This window comes from Vipera ursinii, assembly GCF_947247035.1.
Source record: "Vipera ursinii genome assembly, chromosome: 1".
NCBI lineage: Eukaryota > Metazoa > Chordata > Lepidosauria > Squamata > Viperidae > Vipera > Vipera ursinii.
The window spans coordinates 340285240-340301987 of NC_139512.1; the positions used below are offsets into that span (position 1 = coordinate 340285240).

Here is a 16748-nt window from a genome sequence, read left to right on the forward strand (position 1 = left end):
TGGTTTTGTGCCTTAGCATTTCTGGCTCCATGGACTGGTAGCAGCGCTGGCAGCGGCTAGCGGGAGGAGGGGATGGTTTAGCATGTGTAGCCTAATCCTGTGCATGCACAAATAAAGCTTTATGCGCTCGCCCACTGCTTAAATGGCCCAGTTCCCAATCAGCCACAGACCAGTACCAGTCTGCGGCCCGGGTGTTGGGGACCCCTGGCTTAGCACACTGAGAAACTTCATTTGCGTATTCTGAAATTTAAAAGGGGGCTCCTAATCTGTAAAACATCTCAACAAGGAGATAAACTATAATTAATTAGCACCTACTTGGCTTGTTTGCTCAGCAGAGTGACGTTCACATTTCCCAGCACCAGATTCAGGTACAACCTGGAACACAACAGAAAGACGGAAAAAGTACACCTCCATAACAACAACCTGAGTCATACTAGTTTCACATTCTGGGCATACTCAGCATCTCAAATTAATCTGCAAGGAGTCATAATAAGATATATTGATCAGCAGCCTGTTTCTTTTTGGCAGCAGCTGTCAAAACAGGGTATAACATGTGATTTTGCTATAATTAACTATAATTAGCATACAACTGACATCTGTTCTCAAAGTTACCAAGAGCTAGTGGCAGCAAACTAACTAGAAACACCTTTGGCTATAGAATTCATACTGGAATTCTGTCAGATGAAATATCTGCCTATGTTTCCACAGCCACTGGCTATAAGTAGCTAGATGCAACATCTTCCTTATATTTTATTTATTAAATTTATTCGCTGCTCATCTCACTATGATGTGGCTCTGGGAGACTTACTGTTAGATAAGATTATAGTATAAAAAATAAAACCAGTCAATAAATACATTAAAATTAAACAAATAGCTTAGATACGGGGTTGGTAGGAGGTATACAATAGAGTGAAAGTGGAATCTTCCACAGATAGTCCATGACAGACATGTCAAACACAAGGCCCGGGGCCCAGATCCGGCCCGCGAAGTGGTTTCATGTGGCCCGCGAAGCCATCCTGGAAACAGTGAGGAAACGGCCCCCACTGCCTTGGCCCTGGCCCAGAGACCCCCCCCCCTTCTGCCAGAGACCCTCAGATCTGTCCCACTCCTGCCCAGGCCCCCATAGGTACCCTTGATGCGAATGATGTAGAGCTGGCCATGCCCACCCTGTAGGCCATACGCACTCTAGCCACGCCCACCCAGTAGGCCACACCCACCCTGGCCATACCCACCCTGCCCCTTGAGGGCAACCGCAATGCTGATGCAGCCCTCAATGAAATTGAGTTTGACACCCCTGGTCCATGACAACAAAAGTTCACTTAGTGAACTGCCCCCCACCCTCTTGGCTTTTCTAAAGGCCTTAAAACTTGGTCTGACAGATGACCTGGAACCCAGATATGAGTATGTTATCCTGGAGGTGGAATCATTAACTAAATACAGGTAGTCCTCAACTTACAACCACAATTGAGCCCAATGTTTATGTTGCTAAGTGAGAAAATTGTTAAGTGAGTTTTGCCCCATTTTATGACTTTTCTTGCCACATTTGTTAAGTGAATCACCGCAGTTGTTAAGTTAGTAACACAGTTGTTAAGTGAATCTGTCATCCCTATTGACTTTGCTGATCAGAAGGTCGACATGGCAACCATCATAAATGTGAGTCAGTTGTCAAGCATCGGAATGTAAATCCCGTGACCACGGGGATGCTGCAATGGTCATTAAGTGTGAAAAATGGTCATGAAGTCACTTTTTTTCAGTGCCGCTGTAACTTTAAATGGCCACTAAGCAAACTTTTGTAAGTCAAGGACTATCTATGTCTTATCTATTTTATTGTAAGCTGTTTAGAGTCACGTATGAAACCTAGGTGGCTCTATAAATCACATAAATAACCAAGCAAACTATTAAGAGCAGAATCAGTCTTATTTCCCTGTTAAATTAGGGGAATTCTGAGTTCAATTGCCTTACCCATTCTTCTTTGGCAAGTATGCTTCCATTTCAAAAAAGACATCCTGTCTCTCTTTGATCATGTTTTGCAGTTCTTCCAGAGCATCCTCATCCTGCTCCTTGTCAGGAAGAGACTTGTACCTGTACAGGACCAGGAAAAAGAAGCCACATTTCAAAGAAGAGAGCAAGTATTGAAGCCCCACTTCCAAATCCAGCATCCTAAGCTTTCAGATCCTGTTTCATAGCCTCCGAGCCTCAGCCTTGAGATTCTGCCCCCAGAATTTCACACAGGGATTTTTCTTCCAGTTGCATGTGGAGGAGATGAAAACAGGTGAGGATCATGGTTGGAGTCCCAAAGGTGCTTTTTTTCAAAAGGCAACTGAACTCGGTTTTTCCTTAAGGTTACAGATACATTCAGAAGAAAGCCAGAAAGTATCTCCAACCATGATGTCTATGGAGATTCTCAGTCTTCCCGATCATGGTTGTCCCAAAGGGGCTTTTTCAAAAGGCAATTGCTAGCCTCCTGCTCCCATTTTAAGTGAACCACTGGGGTATATCACAAAGGAACCTGCCTTATCCAAGCAGTAATGAAAAGCCTTTCCCAATACACATTTCTGAGCATCGGTACACTAATCTCAAAACCAATATTTGGCAATAGAAGGGTGTTATGAACGAACATTCAGGATATAAAATCTGCTTCTTCCTCTTGAAAGGCAAGAAATACGTGCAGAGGGAGAGCTATCGGAGTCTACAATGAACATTTCCTCTGAAAGTCTTTTGTAACATCAAATTGCCAAACAAATTAGATAAAAAAGCTTCTAACACTCAAACTGACAACCTAATTATTACAATTCATGCAAGATTTATTTGCAAACCAGCATGGTTTTAGTAAATAAGCAAATATAATGTTGCAGAAACAAATATCTGAAGAGCACTATAGCTTACTTCAATTATCATAAATTTAATTTTAATAATAGTGAACTCTGCTGCCTCAACAATCAGTCATTTTATCTGTCTTTTTCCTGGTTCCCATAAGATTAACTCTTCTACCTCAAAGGCAAAGGCTCAACCTTTTATAATCTTGCTCCATTTAAAATCTTTCTGCCAGCTGATGTATGCATTTATTCAGAAGAAACACTCCAAATTTCTGGCTTAAACACAGACTGACAGCACTGCACAACATATTGTAAACCAGGAGTCTCCAAACTTGGCAACTTTAAGACTTGTGGACTTCAACTCCCAGAATTCAACTCCTGGAATTCCCCAGACAGCTAATTGAAGTCCACAAGTCTTAAAGTTGCTAAGTTTGGAGTCCCCTGATGTAAACCATACAATATTCAATGGTCACAAGCTTATTTAAATTAGCTCTGAAAGAATACCAAACTTAGCTCGGTTTCCCCATAACTGTCAGTAAAAGGAATGTGTTTAGACATGCCTAAAGATTCATTAAATAGCATTTATCTAAACAAAGTTTAAAATCATATTATCAGTAAACATCAGAATGTAATAAGTGGGTTAATCATGCCCAATTCTTACTAAATTCAAGCAAAGAAGTAAAATGAAAGATTTCTCAATCAAGCTGGGGTTTTTTTCCACAGTGGGAGATACGTTACAGTGCTAGCACATGGAACAGACGAGCAGAAGTTTGAAAAATTTAACCCAGAAGCCAGCAATATAGTATCCCCAACCACTGCATTACATTGTTGTTTAAAATTGAAATAGTCAAACTCTTAAGCTTTCAATGTTCTCACATGAACTCTTATATAACGCGAGGCAAAAATGCTAAAATCCCACCTTTTGTTGTTGTTGTTCAATCGCTAAGTTGTGTCCGACTCTTTGCAACCCCATCGACCATAGCACGCCAGGCCTCCCTGTCCTCCGCTATTTCCCAGAGTTTGCACAAATTCATGTGCATTGTGTCAATGACCGCTATCTAACCATCTCATCCTCCACCGTCCCCTTCTCCTTAGCCTTCCATCCTTTTCAACATCGGGGTCTTTTCCAATGAGTCTTCTCATTTGGTGGCCAAAGTATTTCAGGTTCGGGTTCAGTAGCTAAAATCTCATCTAATATTACTTAATTTTCAGCATCCCACCTGTCACTTGAATAGGTCGACAGCTCCTGGCTTAATTTCCATTCCTACCACCTTCTCCTAACATTTATTTATTTATTTACTTATTTATTTATTTACTTATTTATTTATTTATTTATTTATTTAATTTGTATACCGCCCTTCTCCCGAATAACTCAAGGCGGTGAACAGGGCCATAAATACCAAAATAACCAAAATTAAAAATTAAAAACAAATTATGCTGAGATAGAAAGTGCCCAGATAGAAGCAAAGTGTGCAAGACTTTTCAATAGAATGATTTTTCACTTTTAAGGTGGACTAACAGAGGAAGGGAAGAATATAAGCTATTAAACACTTTTCAAGTTTAGTTGCTCTGTGGTCTTCTTTAAATAAGGGAAGAAAGAAAGGGAGTAGATGAAGGAGCTGATGCACTTGAAGAAGAGAGAGTCAACTCAATCTCATGGTTCATAATTCAAATTTTGGCATTTAGATATAACACCCAAGTTATCTGCTTGCTCAGGAGTTAATACGTATGACTTGTCCAAAAGCAAACAATATGGAATAATGACTATAAACATACTTCTTAAGAGCCAGAGAGAGCTCCTTCAGTTGCTTTTTCTGTCGTGAAATGGAGCTGGAGATGTTGCCTTGGAGCTTTGTCAGCTCTTCCAGCTTCTGTTTGTATTGCTTTTGAGTTTCCTAATAAAAACAAGAACAGAGTATCACAGCTTAGGACAGAAACTTGACATTTTCCTACAATGCAGGTTAGTACATGCCTGGTAAATAAAAAGCTGGAGAGCTTCATCATTAGTAACAGACATGGGTGGGAAGGTAGCTAGTACATTCACTTATTTCAAGCAGTTCCCAGAGTTCTTTCAAAAATCACCTCAAACAATGATTGGTTGGGCAAGCCATAGTCATGACGTTATCCAAAATGTTAAGTTATACACCAGCTTTTCCAAACTTGGGCACTTGCCAGATATGTGCACTTCGACTTCCAAAGTTCTCAAGTATAGAGTTCTGGGTTCTTGTTCACACATTTAGCAGGCCTCCAAACTGGGGAAAGCTGTCATAAACCCATCTATTTATAAAGACAATGAATGAGTTAACACATATTAAACAATAATTTATTAGATAAACCACAATACCTGGAGCCACATATTGTTTTAAGACAATCGCATCCTTCTAAAACCACAGAAAGTTTAGAAAGTTTCATTGTCCACTGGTATATTACAACTTGGACTTCGAAGTCCTAGTAATGACATTTTAAACTTTGAATGGCTTGAGAGTGTGGTACTTGAAGAACCTCTTCCAATATACACCTACCTGATCCTAAAAGTCTATAATGTAGAAGAGGCCTCCTTCCTATCCCAAAGCTGGAAGAGATGTGCTATTTTGTGATGCAGAAGAAAGCCTTCACTATTATGGCATCCTGGCCTTAGAATACCCTTTCCTGGATCCTGGCTAGCACTGATGTTATCCATTTGAGGCAGACAAAGACCTGACTTTTTACTCTCAAATTTGGACCTTAATAACCATCAGGTCAAGAGGGACGCGGTGGCTCAGTGGGTTAGGACACTGAGCTTGTCGATCAGAAGATCGGCAGTTTGGCAGGTCGAATCCCGAGTGTCGCGTAGCAGAGTGAGCGCCTGTTACTCGTCCCACCTTCTGCCAACCTAGCAGTTCAAAAGTACGTCAAAATGCAAGTAGAAAAATAGGGACCACTATGGTGGGAAGGTAACAGTGTTCCATGCGCCTTTGGCGTCTAGTCATGCCGGCCACATGACCACGGAGACCTCCTCGGACAAGCGCTGGCTCTTCGGCTTTGAAACGGAGATGAGCACCGGCCCCTAGAGTCGGAAATGACTAGCATGCATGTGCGGGGGAACCTTTACCTTTACCTTTAACCATCAGGTCACCATGCCTTTAAAGCAGGGCTTTTCAACCTTTTCACAGATTGTACCACTTTTAGCACATGACAATATTTGAGTACCACCAGTGCTTATAGCAAGGTGTCAAAAACTTGATGACAAAAAAAGGGGGGGGATTTTGGGTTTTACTGATTAGATTCATTTGTTGTTATAGAAATGGCTAGTAAAATGGAAAAGTAAAAAGTTGAGGTTCAATGTTAATGCTTCCTTCTACTGCAACAAAGGAAGTCTGTTCTTTTTCCCTTCTCCCCTTCACTTCGCTTTTCCCTCCCCACTGTATCCTACTATTTGCTTTTGTATTTTATTCTATAATCTAATAAAATGTTACAAACTGTAGAAAAAAGTAAAAAAAGAAGCGGTTTTAATTTCTTTGGTGGCTGTTCCTTTGCTGAATCACTTTCCCTTTGCACTGACAAATGTATGATGAATTTATCCATGTTTATTAATATGCACCACTACCAGCTAGCTCAGGGGTCTTCAAACTTGGCACTTTTAAGACTTGTAGACTTCAACTCCCAGAAGTCCTCAGCCATCATGGTTAGTTGAGGAATTCTGGGAGTTGAAGTCCACAGGTCTTAAAGCTGCTAAGTTTGTAGACCCCTGAGTTCCCATTTGCCGCCGCAGCCGCCGTGGATGTTTGGAAGGCGAGCTCTGTCTTCCACATCTGATTTCACATTGCTGGGGGACCCTGGAAAGGGTCGAAAGTTCCCCTGTAGGGGTGACCAGCAAGGAGGCGATCCCTGCTTGATCACGGGAGGGTGGTAGTCCTTCTGCTCGATCCAGCACAGCCCTCCAAACTGGCGGACGAAAGACCAGCCATAGAAATATGGCTCGTCACCTGGCTGCAGACAGCTGAAGTCAAACTTACTACCAGGCACCTACAAAGCAGCGCGGATGAGACTGGGTGAGATCTGAATCTCTCTTCAATCCTAACTATTTTTTCCACCCGTATAAGCTGCCCAAAGTATTTTCCCCCCTGTGACGAAAGGGAAGGGAAATTCTATCCCACCCTCTAATAACAGCGGCGACTGACTATCCAGGGGCGTTTAAAACGTTGAAACAATAACCTGATTTTAACTGGATTTTTATCATTCCAAAACTTTAGGACTAAAAGACTTCCTATTTTTATTGAAGATTTGGGTTTTTACTTACAAAAAAAGAAGTAAAATTGAAAAAAGACCATAAAAATCTTGGTTTTTTAAAAAATCCTAAATGATATGGTCAACATCTTGTGGCTAAACCTAATATTACAACTTGTGTCTGAGATTGGCTTGAAGCCCAGACTATAGATAAGACTTTTGTAACCTTGGTAATCAGCTGTGAGAAGCCCAGTTGTGTTCTATACTCAGTGATAAAATTATTTTCATTCTCTGACTGTAAAGCTTTTAATTCTCACCACTAGGAAAACATTGATGAAGATCAGGAACAGATTTTATTTATGTTGAAAGCAATTCATGAAACTATTCTTAAAGCCACTAATGAAATAAGAGGCTACAGAAAAGAACAAGACGTAAGCCTAGATATACAAACCCAAGCTTTGATTACAACCAAAGAATTAACTACACAGAATATAATAGAAGAAATGGAGCAATCATATACTATGATAGAAGATTCAACTGATCAACAAACACAGTTAGTGGAAAACTCAGAAAAAGGATTGACAACTTTGAAAATGGAAAAGACTTTCTATATAAACCAGAAGAAACCTGAGGATCAAGAAGAAGAACAGACCGAAGGGAAGATAAACATTTCAGGACAACTATGCCGAGAGACAAAAATAGAGAGACAATTTGTTAGTCCCTTCAAAAAAATGGTGACTGGATGGCCTTTCTTATTTCAAACAATACATATAATAACAGAGGGAGATCTATCTGATGATTTAAAAACACGGATATGGAAGGCGAGTTGGCAAAGAAAGAAAGCTAGAATAAGGCTGAATAAAATCGGGGCTTTGATTTATTAATAAGGATTAAAATAGAATATACTTGATTTGACAAGATACATACTTTGAACACTAGATTTTGTTATGAACTGAGATAAAGAAAACTGGTTATTTTAAAATCTGGAAGTATAAATATTAAAAATTAAATGTGAATATTGATTTGTTTATAAAGGTTGAATGTAAAGCATATATATATATATATATATATATATATATATATATATATATACACACACACACACACACACACACACACACACACACACACACACACTGTGACCACTGCCTGTGGATGGCCTTGGGTTAGGCTGAAACAGGAAATAAGATTCGTTCCATGTGTATATACATATACATATATATATATATATATAAGCTAAAATAGATTGATAAATGTAATAAACATTTTTTTACTTAGCTGATATAATAAAAACTGTATTAGCTTAAATATGACATCAGACATTAAGAGAAAAAGAGAGGAAGTATTTGATGCGGAAACAAGAGAAAATTTGGTTACTAAATTTAAGATGTTTGGAAATTAATAGAAAATAAGAATGAATCGTATTATTATTTAGTTGATGTAAGATGATGAGAAATAGAATATATTCAAATAGATGTGTATTCTAATATTAGACTTTGTGATGTATTGTGATAATGGGAACTTTGGTTACTTAAAACGTGGAAACTATAATATTAAATGTTAAGTTAAATATTAACGGAAAATTAAAAATTGGGAAAACTAATTAGGACACAGATTGTCTATAAAGGTATAAGCAGGGCTTTTTTCCCCACAGAATGCTCAGAATGGTGTTCCGGCACCTTTTTTTGCACACACACACACACAAAAGCTTTTGCACAAGCTGTGCTACTTCCTCCCTCCCTCAGTTTAAACAAACAGGTTCCAGCAGTTGCAAAAAGTGATAACCTTAAATTAAGCCTGTTTACCTACAAAGAAAACTTGCTAAAAGCCACAGACAGACTCAAGATAAGGGGGTAAAACTAATTACATTTGTTTAAAGGGATTAAACCTACGAAGTCAACACTTTGGACTCATTTCTAGCCTTTGTGAAACAGACTAAAATATTCCAATAACCAAAGCACACAAACCAAGCCGCTGAACTACAAAACGCTGTAAAAACTGTATAAAAATCCTTATGGTAATCCATTCAAGCTGCCAGTTGACCAGGAACCCACTAGCTTCTGAAATAAATCCACCTCCTTTCCAACATGCTCATCTTCCGGCTTTTCATTTCATCAGCGTTGATTGCATTCTCCTGGCTGGAGAAAATGAACCAGGGGACCTTATCTTCTAGCAACAGCTGCTTCTTCTTCCCTGTCTCTTTTAACTCCCTCCCTGACTGCTGAGCTCTCCTTCCACAGCTTCTTCTCCATTCTCTTCTCTTTCCTTGTCTTTTTTTCCCCTTTCCCACCAAATCCACCGCCTTTTATATCCTCTCCTCCCCCCCTTTTTCTTCAGTTCACCTGCAGCTCTGTGCTGTTTCCAGAAGCACCAATCAGCTGGAGCCCTGGCTGTGTTCCTAGGGCTTCTGCCGAGCCCTGGCAGTCCTGCAACTCCAGCTGCCTCTCCCTCAGGCTTGGGTCACTTCAGCTCATTCCCCTCCCCCGCTACACTTCTCTAGGACGGTCATGTACCACCTGCCACATGCCAAAGTACCACAGGTGGTATGTGTACCACTGGTTGAAAAACCCTGCTTTAAAAAACCTCTTTGCTGTGTTTTAATAATCTAGCTTTGTTATATATTGGTTTTCTAATCTAATCATAATTCACCAAAAGGTTATTTGAATGGCAAACAAACTGAAAATATTTTAAAATAAATAAGTTACAAAATGTTAAACCAGACCGATTTATAAACTACAGTGGGTAAATTCACACAATGTACAGGTAGTCCTCAAATTAAGATCACAATTGAGTCCAAAATTTCTGTTGCTAAGCAAGACAGTTGTTGAGTGAGTTTTGTCCCGTTTAACGAACTTTCTTGCCAGTGAATAAATGCAGTTATTAAGTCAGTAACATAGTTGTTAGGTGAATCTCACTTCCCCATTGACTTCGCTTGTCAGAAGGTCACAAAAGGTGATCACATGATCTCGGAACACTGTAAACCGTCATAAATAGGATTCAGTTGCCAGGCAGATAAATTTTGATCACATTACTATGGGGATGCTGCAATAGTCATAAGTGTGAAAAACATTCATAAGTCTCTTTTTTCATGGCTGTTGTAACTTTGAACAGTCACTAAATGAACTGTTGTAAGTCAAGGACTACCTATACTAAACAAACAACCCCATAATGGCTTTACAAGGTGCTTGAATCCAGGAGGTATCAAATAGCTTATGAGCCAAAAATGGTTGACCAGAAGCTTCTAATGTTTCTCTGCTTGTGGAAAAGTAGGGAAAGAGAGAAGACGGAATTCAGGAACTGCACTTTACTGATAGTACACCGATGATGTAATATCACTAAGCAAGACTGTACTTTGGTCTCAATGTAGAGATGTCTGCGCTTGTTTGGCAGAGCTGCAAGTACAGCCCTGTTGCTCAATCTATTGTACTTCACAAGGCTAAGGAACAACTTTTCAACCAGGATAAAATACAAGTCAGAATGTGAACTCCCTCATTATTCAAGTTTCAGTGCCATCTGAAAAGGTATGTCACAACTATTACAGAGTAACACAGGACAATTATTTGTGCTTTGCATGCAAATGTAGAAGATATTTAGACACAAAGGTCAGTAGATGTTCTGAAGTCTAGGTGCAGCGATACAATATCAGATATTCCCTTACATCCAACTGTTGTCCTTTAGTTCCTAGGTATCCATCGAATTGCAGTCTGGTACATTAAAACTGGTTGAAAAGGAGAGGGACCCAAAAGTCCAGAGAATTCCCTCCATTCTTGTTATTCTGCTCTGTTATTCTGTTACTCCCATCCTTGGGAATAAGAATATTCTTTTTGATAAGCTGCATTATCAACAGGAAGAACACCACCCATACATTCAAACATCATTGCAAAATTCCTCCCTGTATCTTTACTATTTCCATGTGCACAAGCCTCTTTTTCTTTAATTAAAGTGTTCTTGAATTGAGACTCCTTCAAGTCAAGCTTGACTTCAAACTCTTGGCAATAATACAGAAGTGGTTTGTCACTGCTTTTTCTAGGATTTTTTTTTCTACTTTCCAGTCTAGTCTACAGTCTTGGTGGTCTCTCATCCAAGTGCTAATCAACTCTGAACCTGCCTAATATTTTTAAGAGCAGCCAAGGTCAGCTAAAGGCTGTTTGGACATCTGGACTAGGATCAGGGAGATCCTATTTCAAGCCCACCCTTAATCCATTGTAATTCACTGGGTAATTGGGATCAATCATTTTTTCCCCAGCCCAACCAATTTCATAGGGTTAAAATTCCTGTACAAACTGCTTTGGGCTCCTGATGAAAGCTGGGATGTATAGGGAGTAACTAAATCAATCTACCCAGAAGCTAGGTTTGTACAACCAGATCTATTAAATGTCCACCAAAGCATTATCTACCAAGCCTGGTTTGTGTTTTTCTGTATTTCATTCTTGATCAGTTTCATTCCTGATCAGTGTCCTTCTGTGTACAGCACTTTGTTTAGTGACCGTTCAAAGTTACAATGGCAATGGAAAATGTGACTTATGACCATTTTTCATAGTTACGACCTTTGCAGCATCCCTGTGGTCATGTGATCAAAATTTTCATACATGGTGGACCTGTAAAAAGACACAAGGGTTTTGGCAAATGATACAGACATGGCTAGAGGAAATAATAGGAGGGAGAATAGATTATAGGCCAGAATTTTTCCTGCTTGGTATAACAAAAGAGAAATATAGTAAAGAAGAGATATACTTAATGATACATATTATTACAGCAGCGAGAATGACGTTCGCCCAGAAATGGAAGGATAGCGAAGTACCTGATGAGAGTGAGGTGATAAACAAAATATGGGCATGCACAGAAATGGATGTTAATTTTGGAATTAAAAATAAAGAACAGTCAGAATATTATAAAATTTGGAATAAATTTTACCTATGGTGGGAACAGAAAGGAAGGTCTTAATAGAAGTATACAAGATTATGAATTTAAGTAATATTAGAATAAGGTGGATGATAAGGTTGAAGAAAATTATTGGCATAAATGTATGAATATGTTTAATGCGTGCAACTGTATATAAATGATATGTATATAAAATGTATATAACACACAAAAAATGATGTAAGACAAGAAGGTATGTTAGACCAATAACACCATGTCCAAAGTTTTTAAATATTTTAAATAATAAAATTTGTCATAAAAAAAACAATTTAGATGCTTAGCAACTGTTTCATTTTTATGACAGCTGCAGTGTCCCAGGGTCACACCTTTTGCAATCATCTGACAAGCAAAGTCAATGGCGAAGCCAGATTCACTTAACCAGGTTACTAACTGATCAACTGCAGTGATTCACTTAACAACTGTGGGAAGAAAAATCATAAAATAGGACAAAACTCACTTAATATCTCACAACCACAGAAATTTTGGGGCATAATTGTGGTTGTAAGTCGTATTGCACAAACTTGGACTCCTTGGTAATGGCAATATTTTATTTATCAATCAAATTCATACGGCCACCCATCTCATGAAAAGTGACTCTGAATGGTGTATAGCAATCAGATAAACACATAAATACAACAATCATATAAAAATATAAGAATCAGTATTAAAATTTAAATATTATAAAAGCAAAATATACAAAGGCAATGGAAATATCCATCTCAATAGTGGAGCCATCTAGACCTATCTACAGATCGCTGGGACCTCCAGGCCTGGTGACATAATCAGGTCTTGATGGACTTCAATAGGGACAGAACTAATCCGATTTCAGCCAGAAGAATATTCCATAAGGCAGGTGCCACAGCAGAGAAGATCTGCTGCCTGGGTTCCACCAAATGCATGTTCCTAACAGATGGTAGGGACGCGGTGGCTCAGTGGGTTAGGACACTGAGCTTGTTGATCAGAAGGTCGGCAGTTTGGCGGGTCGAATCCCGAGTGCCGCGTAACAGAGTGAGCGCCTGTTACTCGTCCCAGCTTCTGCCAACCTAGCAGTTCGAAAGCAAATAAAAATGCAAGTAGAAAAATAGGGACCACTACGGTGGGAAGGTAACAGCATTCCGTGCGCCTTTGGCGTCTAGTCATGCCAGCCACATGACCACGGAGACGTCCTCGGACAAGCGCTGGCTCTTTGGCTTTGAAACGGAGATGAGCACCGGCCCCTAGAGTTGGAAACGACTAGCACGCATGTGCGGGGTAACCTTTACCTTTTAACAGATGGTACCTGAATGTGCCAGGTCTAATGGGGTGGGCTGATGTAATTGGGGAGAGCCGGTCCCTCATATAACCCAGTCCCATATCATGAAAGGCTTGAAAGGTTAAAATCAGCACCTTGAATTGGACCTAGAAACAAACTGGTAGCCAATGCAACTTGCACGGCAAAAGTGCAGCAGCACGCGCTGTTCTAGGAGCACACGTAACTGTCTGGGTTGCGGCATTCTGTACCAGCTGAAGCTTCCAGATACTCTTCAAGGGCAGCCCCAGAGTGCATTACAATAGTCTAAACCGAAGGTAACTAGGGCATAAGCAGGGCTTGCCTATCTGGGAAGAGGGGCAACTGAAACACAAGATGCTGTGCAAAGGCCCCCATAGGCATGACAGCCATCTGCTCATTAAGCAGGGGTTGTGAGTCTAGGAGGAGCCCTGGATTACACACTGGGTATGTCTGGGGCAGTGCATCCCCATCCAGCACCAAAGATGGCACAATACTGGAATCAGTGGGCCCCAAAATCAGAATAACTCAGTCTTTTGAGGGCTCATCTGAAGCCTGTTATTCCCCATCCAGATCCCCACAGTTGACAGGTATAATAGTATTGTAGAATAGTATAAAAGATTCATGATATTGCTTAATTTGTTAAAGGCAGAGATACATACTTGGGTATCATCAGCATGCTACAGGTAATCCTCTATTTATAAACATTTTATTTAGTGACTGTTCAAAGTTGCAACAGTGCTGAAAAAAGTGTCATGGTTTTTTTAGACTTATGACCATTGCAGCATCCCCACGGTCATGTGATCAAATTTCAGATGCTTGGCAATTGACTCATATCTATGACAGTTGTAGTGCCTTGGGGGCCATGTGATCAGCTTCTGCAACTTCTGACAAGCAAAGTCAATAGGGATGACAGATTCACCTAACAACTGTGTTACTAACTTAACTGCAGTGATTCACTTAACAGCTCTGGCAAGAAAGGTTGTAAAATGGGGCAAAAAACTCACTTAAGAAATGTCTCACTTAGCAACAGAAATCTGGGGCTCAGTTGTGGCTGTTAAGTCGAAGACTACCTGTAATACAACCACAACCCATTGCAATAAATGTGTTCCCCCAATGCCCTCGTGTAGATGTTAAAGAAGAGAAAGGACCAAATCGTGAGGCACCTCAAACAGTAAGGCAGGACTCTCCCTCCCCAATCATCACCAACTGGAATCGAGAATGAAAAAAGGAGGTGAACTAGCACAACACTGTGCCACCCCCACCCCCCCAATACTCTGAGCTGATTGATAAAGACACTAGTCAATTGTTGTATTTTAGACAGTCGTACAATATATAAACTGAATAAAATACAGCTGATGTTCTAGCTACCTTTACTCCAGAATATACTCCAGGTGCACAAAACATCTAGAATAGATGCTGCTCTCAATCAGGCTAGAGTCACTTTATTTAACATCTTTCCCCAAATTCTTTACATTTCTCCTCAGTAACTCCAGTTATCAATAGATCAACAATTCAGGCTTCTCAGAAACCAACTGGAGAATCAAGGGAGAACGCTTTCCCATATTCGTGCCACACCTTTCATATCCCATAATCAAAACAAACCTACTTCATCCACACCTGCACAGTATTAGGATTTTTCCATAGCACCTGGAGCTCATGCACAAACACTTTCACTTTTCTCCTCACTAATAATACAGTATATTGAAAAAAGAAGGACTGGAAGTCAATCTGGTTGAAAAAACAGAAGATCCAGTTAATCTGGATACCTAAAAATTCAGCATCCTATTTTCAAGGGGTCAGCTAGATACCTCCAGGAAACTTAAAAGCTAAATTCCTCAAAAGGAGATTTTAACTATCAAGATCTGCTTAAGATCGCCACGTATTTAACCAAGTTTTTCAAACTGTTTTGCAGAACCCTAAGCACCACAAGAATTTGATGGGGTTCTGTGAGAGAGTAAGGGGAAAAAAAGTTGTCTTGAACATAACTTTCTTTCTTGATCAGGATTTCAGATAGCTAATCACATTCCACAACCTGAAAAGTCTGAAACTAAACCATGGTTTGTTGAATAAACACAACTGACTGAGTCTGCATACACACAATGCCATAAATCAGCAACCTGCAATGATTTAGTATAATGTTCCGTGAATCTGGCCAGTATACAGAATTATATCTTCTAAATAGTAGAAAAGACTGCCAAGAAAAATGGTCATTTTTTTTCAACAGAGAACTTTCAAATAGGCTAGATTACAAATTGGCAGATAAACTGTAGTAAGGTGTTTTGTTTTGTTTTTTTTAAAAAAAACACCTATCTAGCAGGTAGTTTAGATTATTTTAGATATCCTTTGACTTGGTAATTTACAGTAGAGCAAAAGCCATCTAATAATCGCTATTATGCAACCGGTACCAGAGGTACAGTGCCCTTGATACTGATAATGTATAACCCTTTGGACTAGTAGTAACTAATGATCGCCCTGTCTTCTGTATATACGGTATCTACTGCTGGATACAAGGCTGCTCCAGCCAAACGTGGCTATTTTGCAGAAGGCAGACTTATCATTTCCACTGAAGAAATGAAGCCAGATCATTTGGTCTGCAAATGCCCCCTTCAGATACCGAAAGAGATATGCAGCACGCTCAGAAAACCTTCCAGCTTCACATCTGCTGAAAGCACAAGGGCAGGGGGTCGGCAACCTCGGCTCTTTTATGACTCGTGGACTTCAACTCCCAGAATTCCTGAGCCAGCATAGCTGGCTCAGGAATTCTGGGAGTTGAAGTCCACGAGTCATAAAAGAGCCGAGGTTGCCGACCCCTGCACAAGGGGAAGGCATTCTTCATATGCTCAGCAACGCTTTCCATGCACGCACGAGATATAAAAACACTGTTCTGCTTTAACACGGAGGTGGTTGGGCTTCTACCTGCCGGCTAAAGAAACCCGAGTTTGTGCCCGCACGGCTCATGCCTCCCACCGCCTTTCGGGCCCAGGCAATCTGCACATGCTTGAAATACTCCTTTTCTTCACCCAAGCGAGAAGGAGAAAACGGCTCGCTGGCCCAATCCGAGAGGTTTTGCGGTTTTGTTTTTGTTTTAAGGCGCTTTCCAACTCCGGGCTGGGAACAGAGCAGCAAGCCCCATTTCTCCAGGTGATGCCCGGTTGAGGAACGCCGCCTGCCAGCCCGCGAAGAGGCGGCCGCAAGGGCTGAGCCCGGCTTCCCCGCTCGCCGCCAACAGCCCCTTCCTCCCGGCTCCGGTGGTCTCCGCTCGACAAGGCGTTTCCCCCCACCCCGCTCCGAAGAGCACCTGCACGAGCTGGAAGCCGTCCTGCAGCTCCTCCCAGTCCCGGAGGCAATCGGCGAGCGAAGACCGGCGGTCCATGGCGACGGTGTGAGCGACCGGCGGCAACCCTGCCGACGCGCCCTCCCGCACAGCGGGGGCGGAGTGGAGAAAGAGGCGGGAGCGACGTTTCGGAAGGACGCTTCAGCCAATCCGCCAAGGCTGTTCGGGGACCCGCCCGCTGAGGGCCCGACCAATGGGCGCC

At 40.9% G+C, this 16748-nt stretch overlaps 1 protein-coding gene across 1 annotated transcript in view; it reads right to left on the minus strand.

Annotated features, from left to right (window-relative positions):
* TMEM120A (transmembrane protein 120A) overlaps positions 1–16632 on the minus strand; it is a 31371-nt gene extending 14739 nt beyond the window's left edge. Inside the window, exons 1-4 of the mRNA XM_083349535.1 lie at positions 16511–16632; positions 4593–4711; positions 1963–2082; positions 316–375 (exon numbers count right to left, since the gene is read on the minus strand). Of these exons, the coding sequence (XP_083205661.1) occupies positions 316–375; positions 1963–2082; positions 4593–4711; positions 16511–16585 (374 nt within the window). The 5' untranslated portion in view covers positions 16586–16632. The remainder of the gene's footprint in view (positions 1–315; positions 376–1962; positions 2083–4592; positions 4712–16510) is intronic.
* Between the last annotated feature and the right edge of the window lie 116 nt (positions 16633–16748).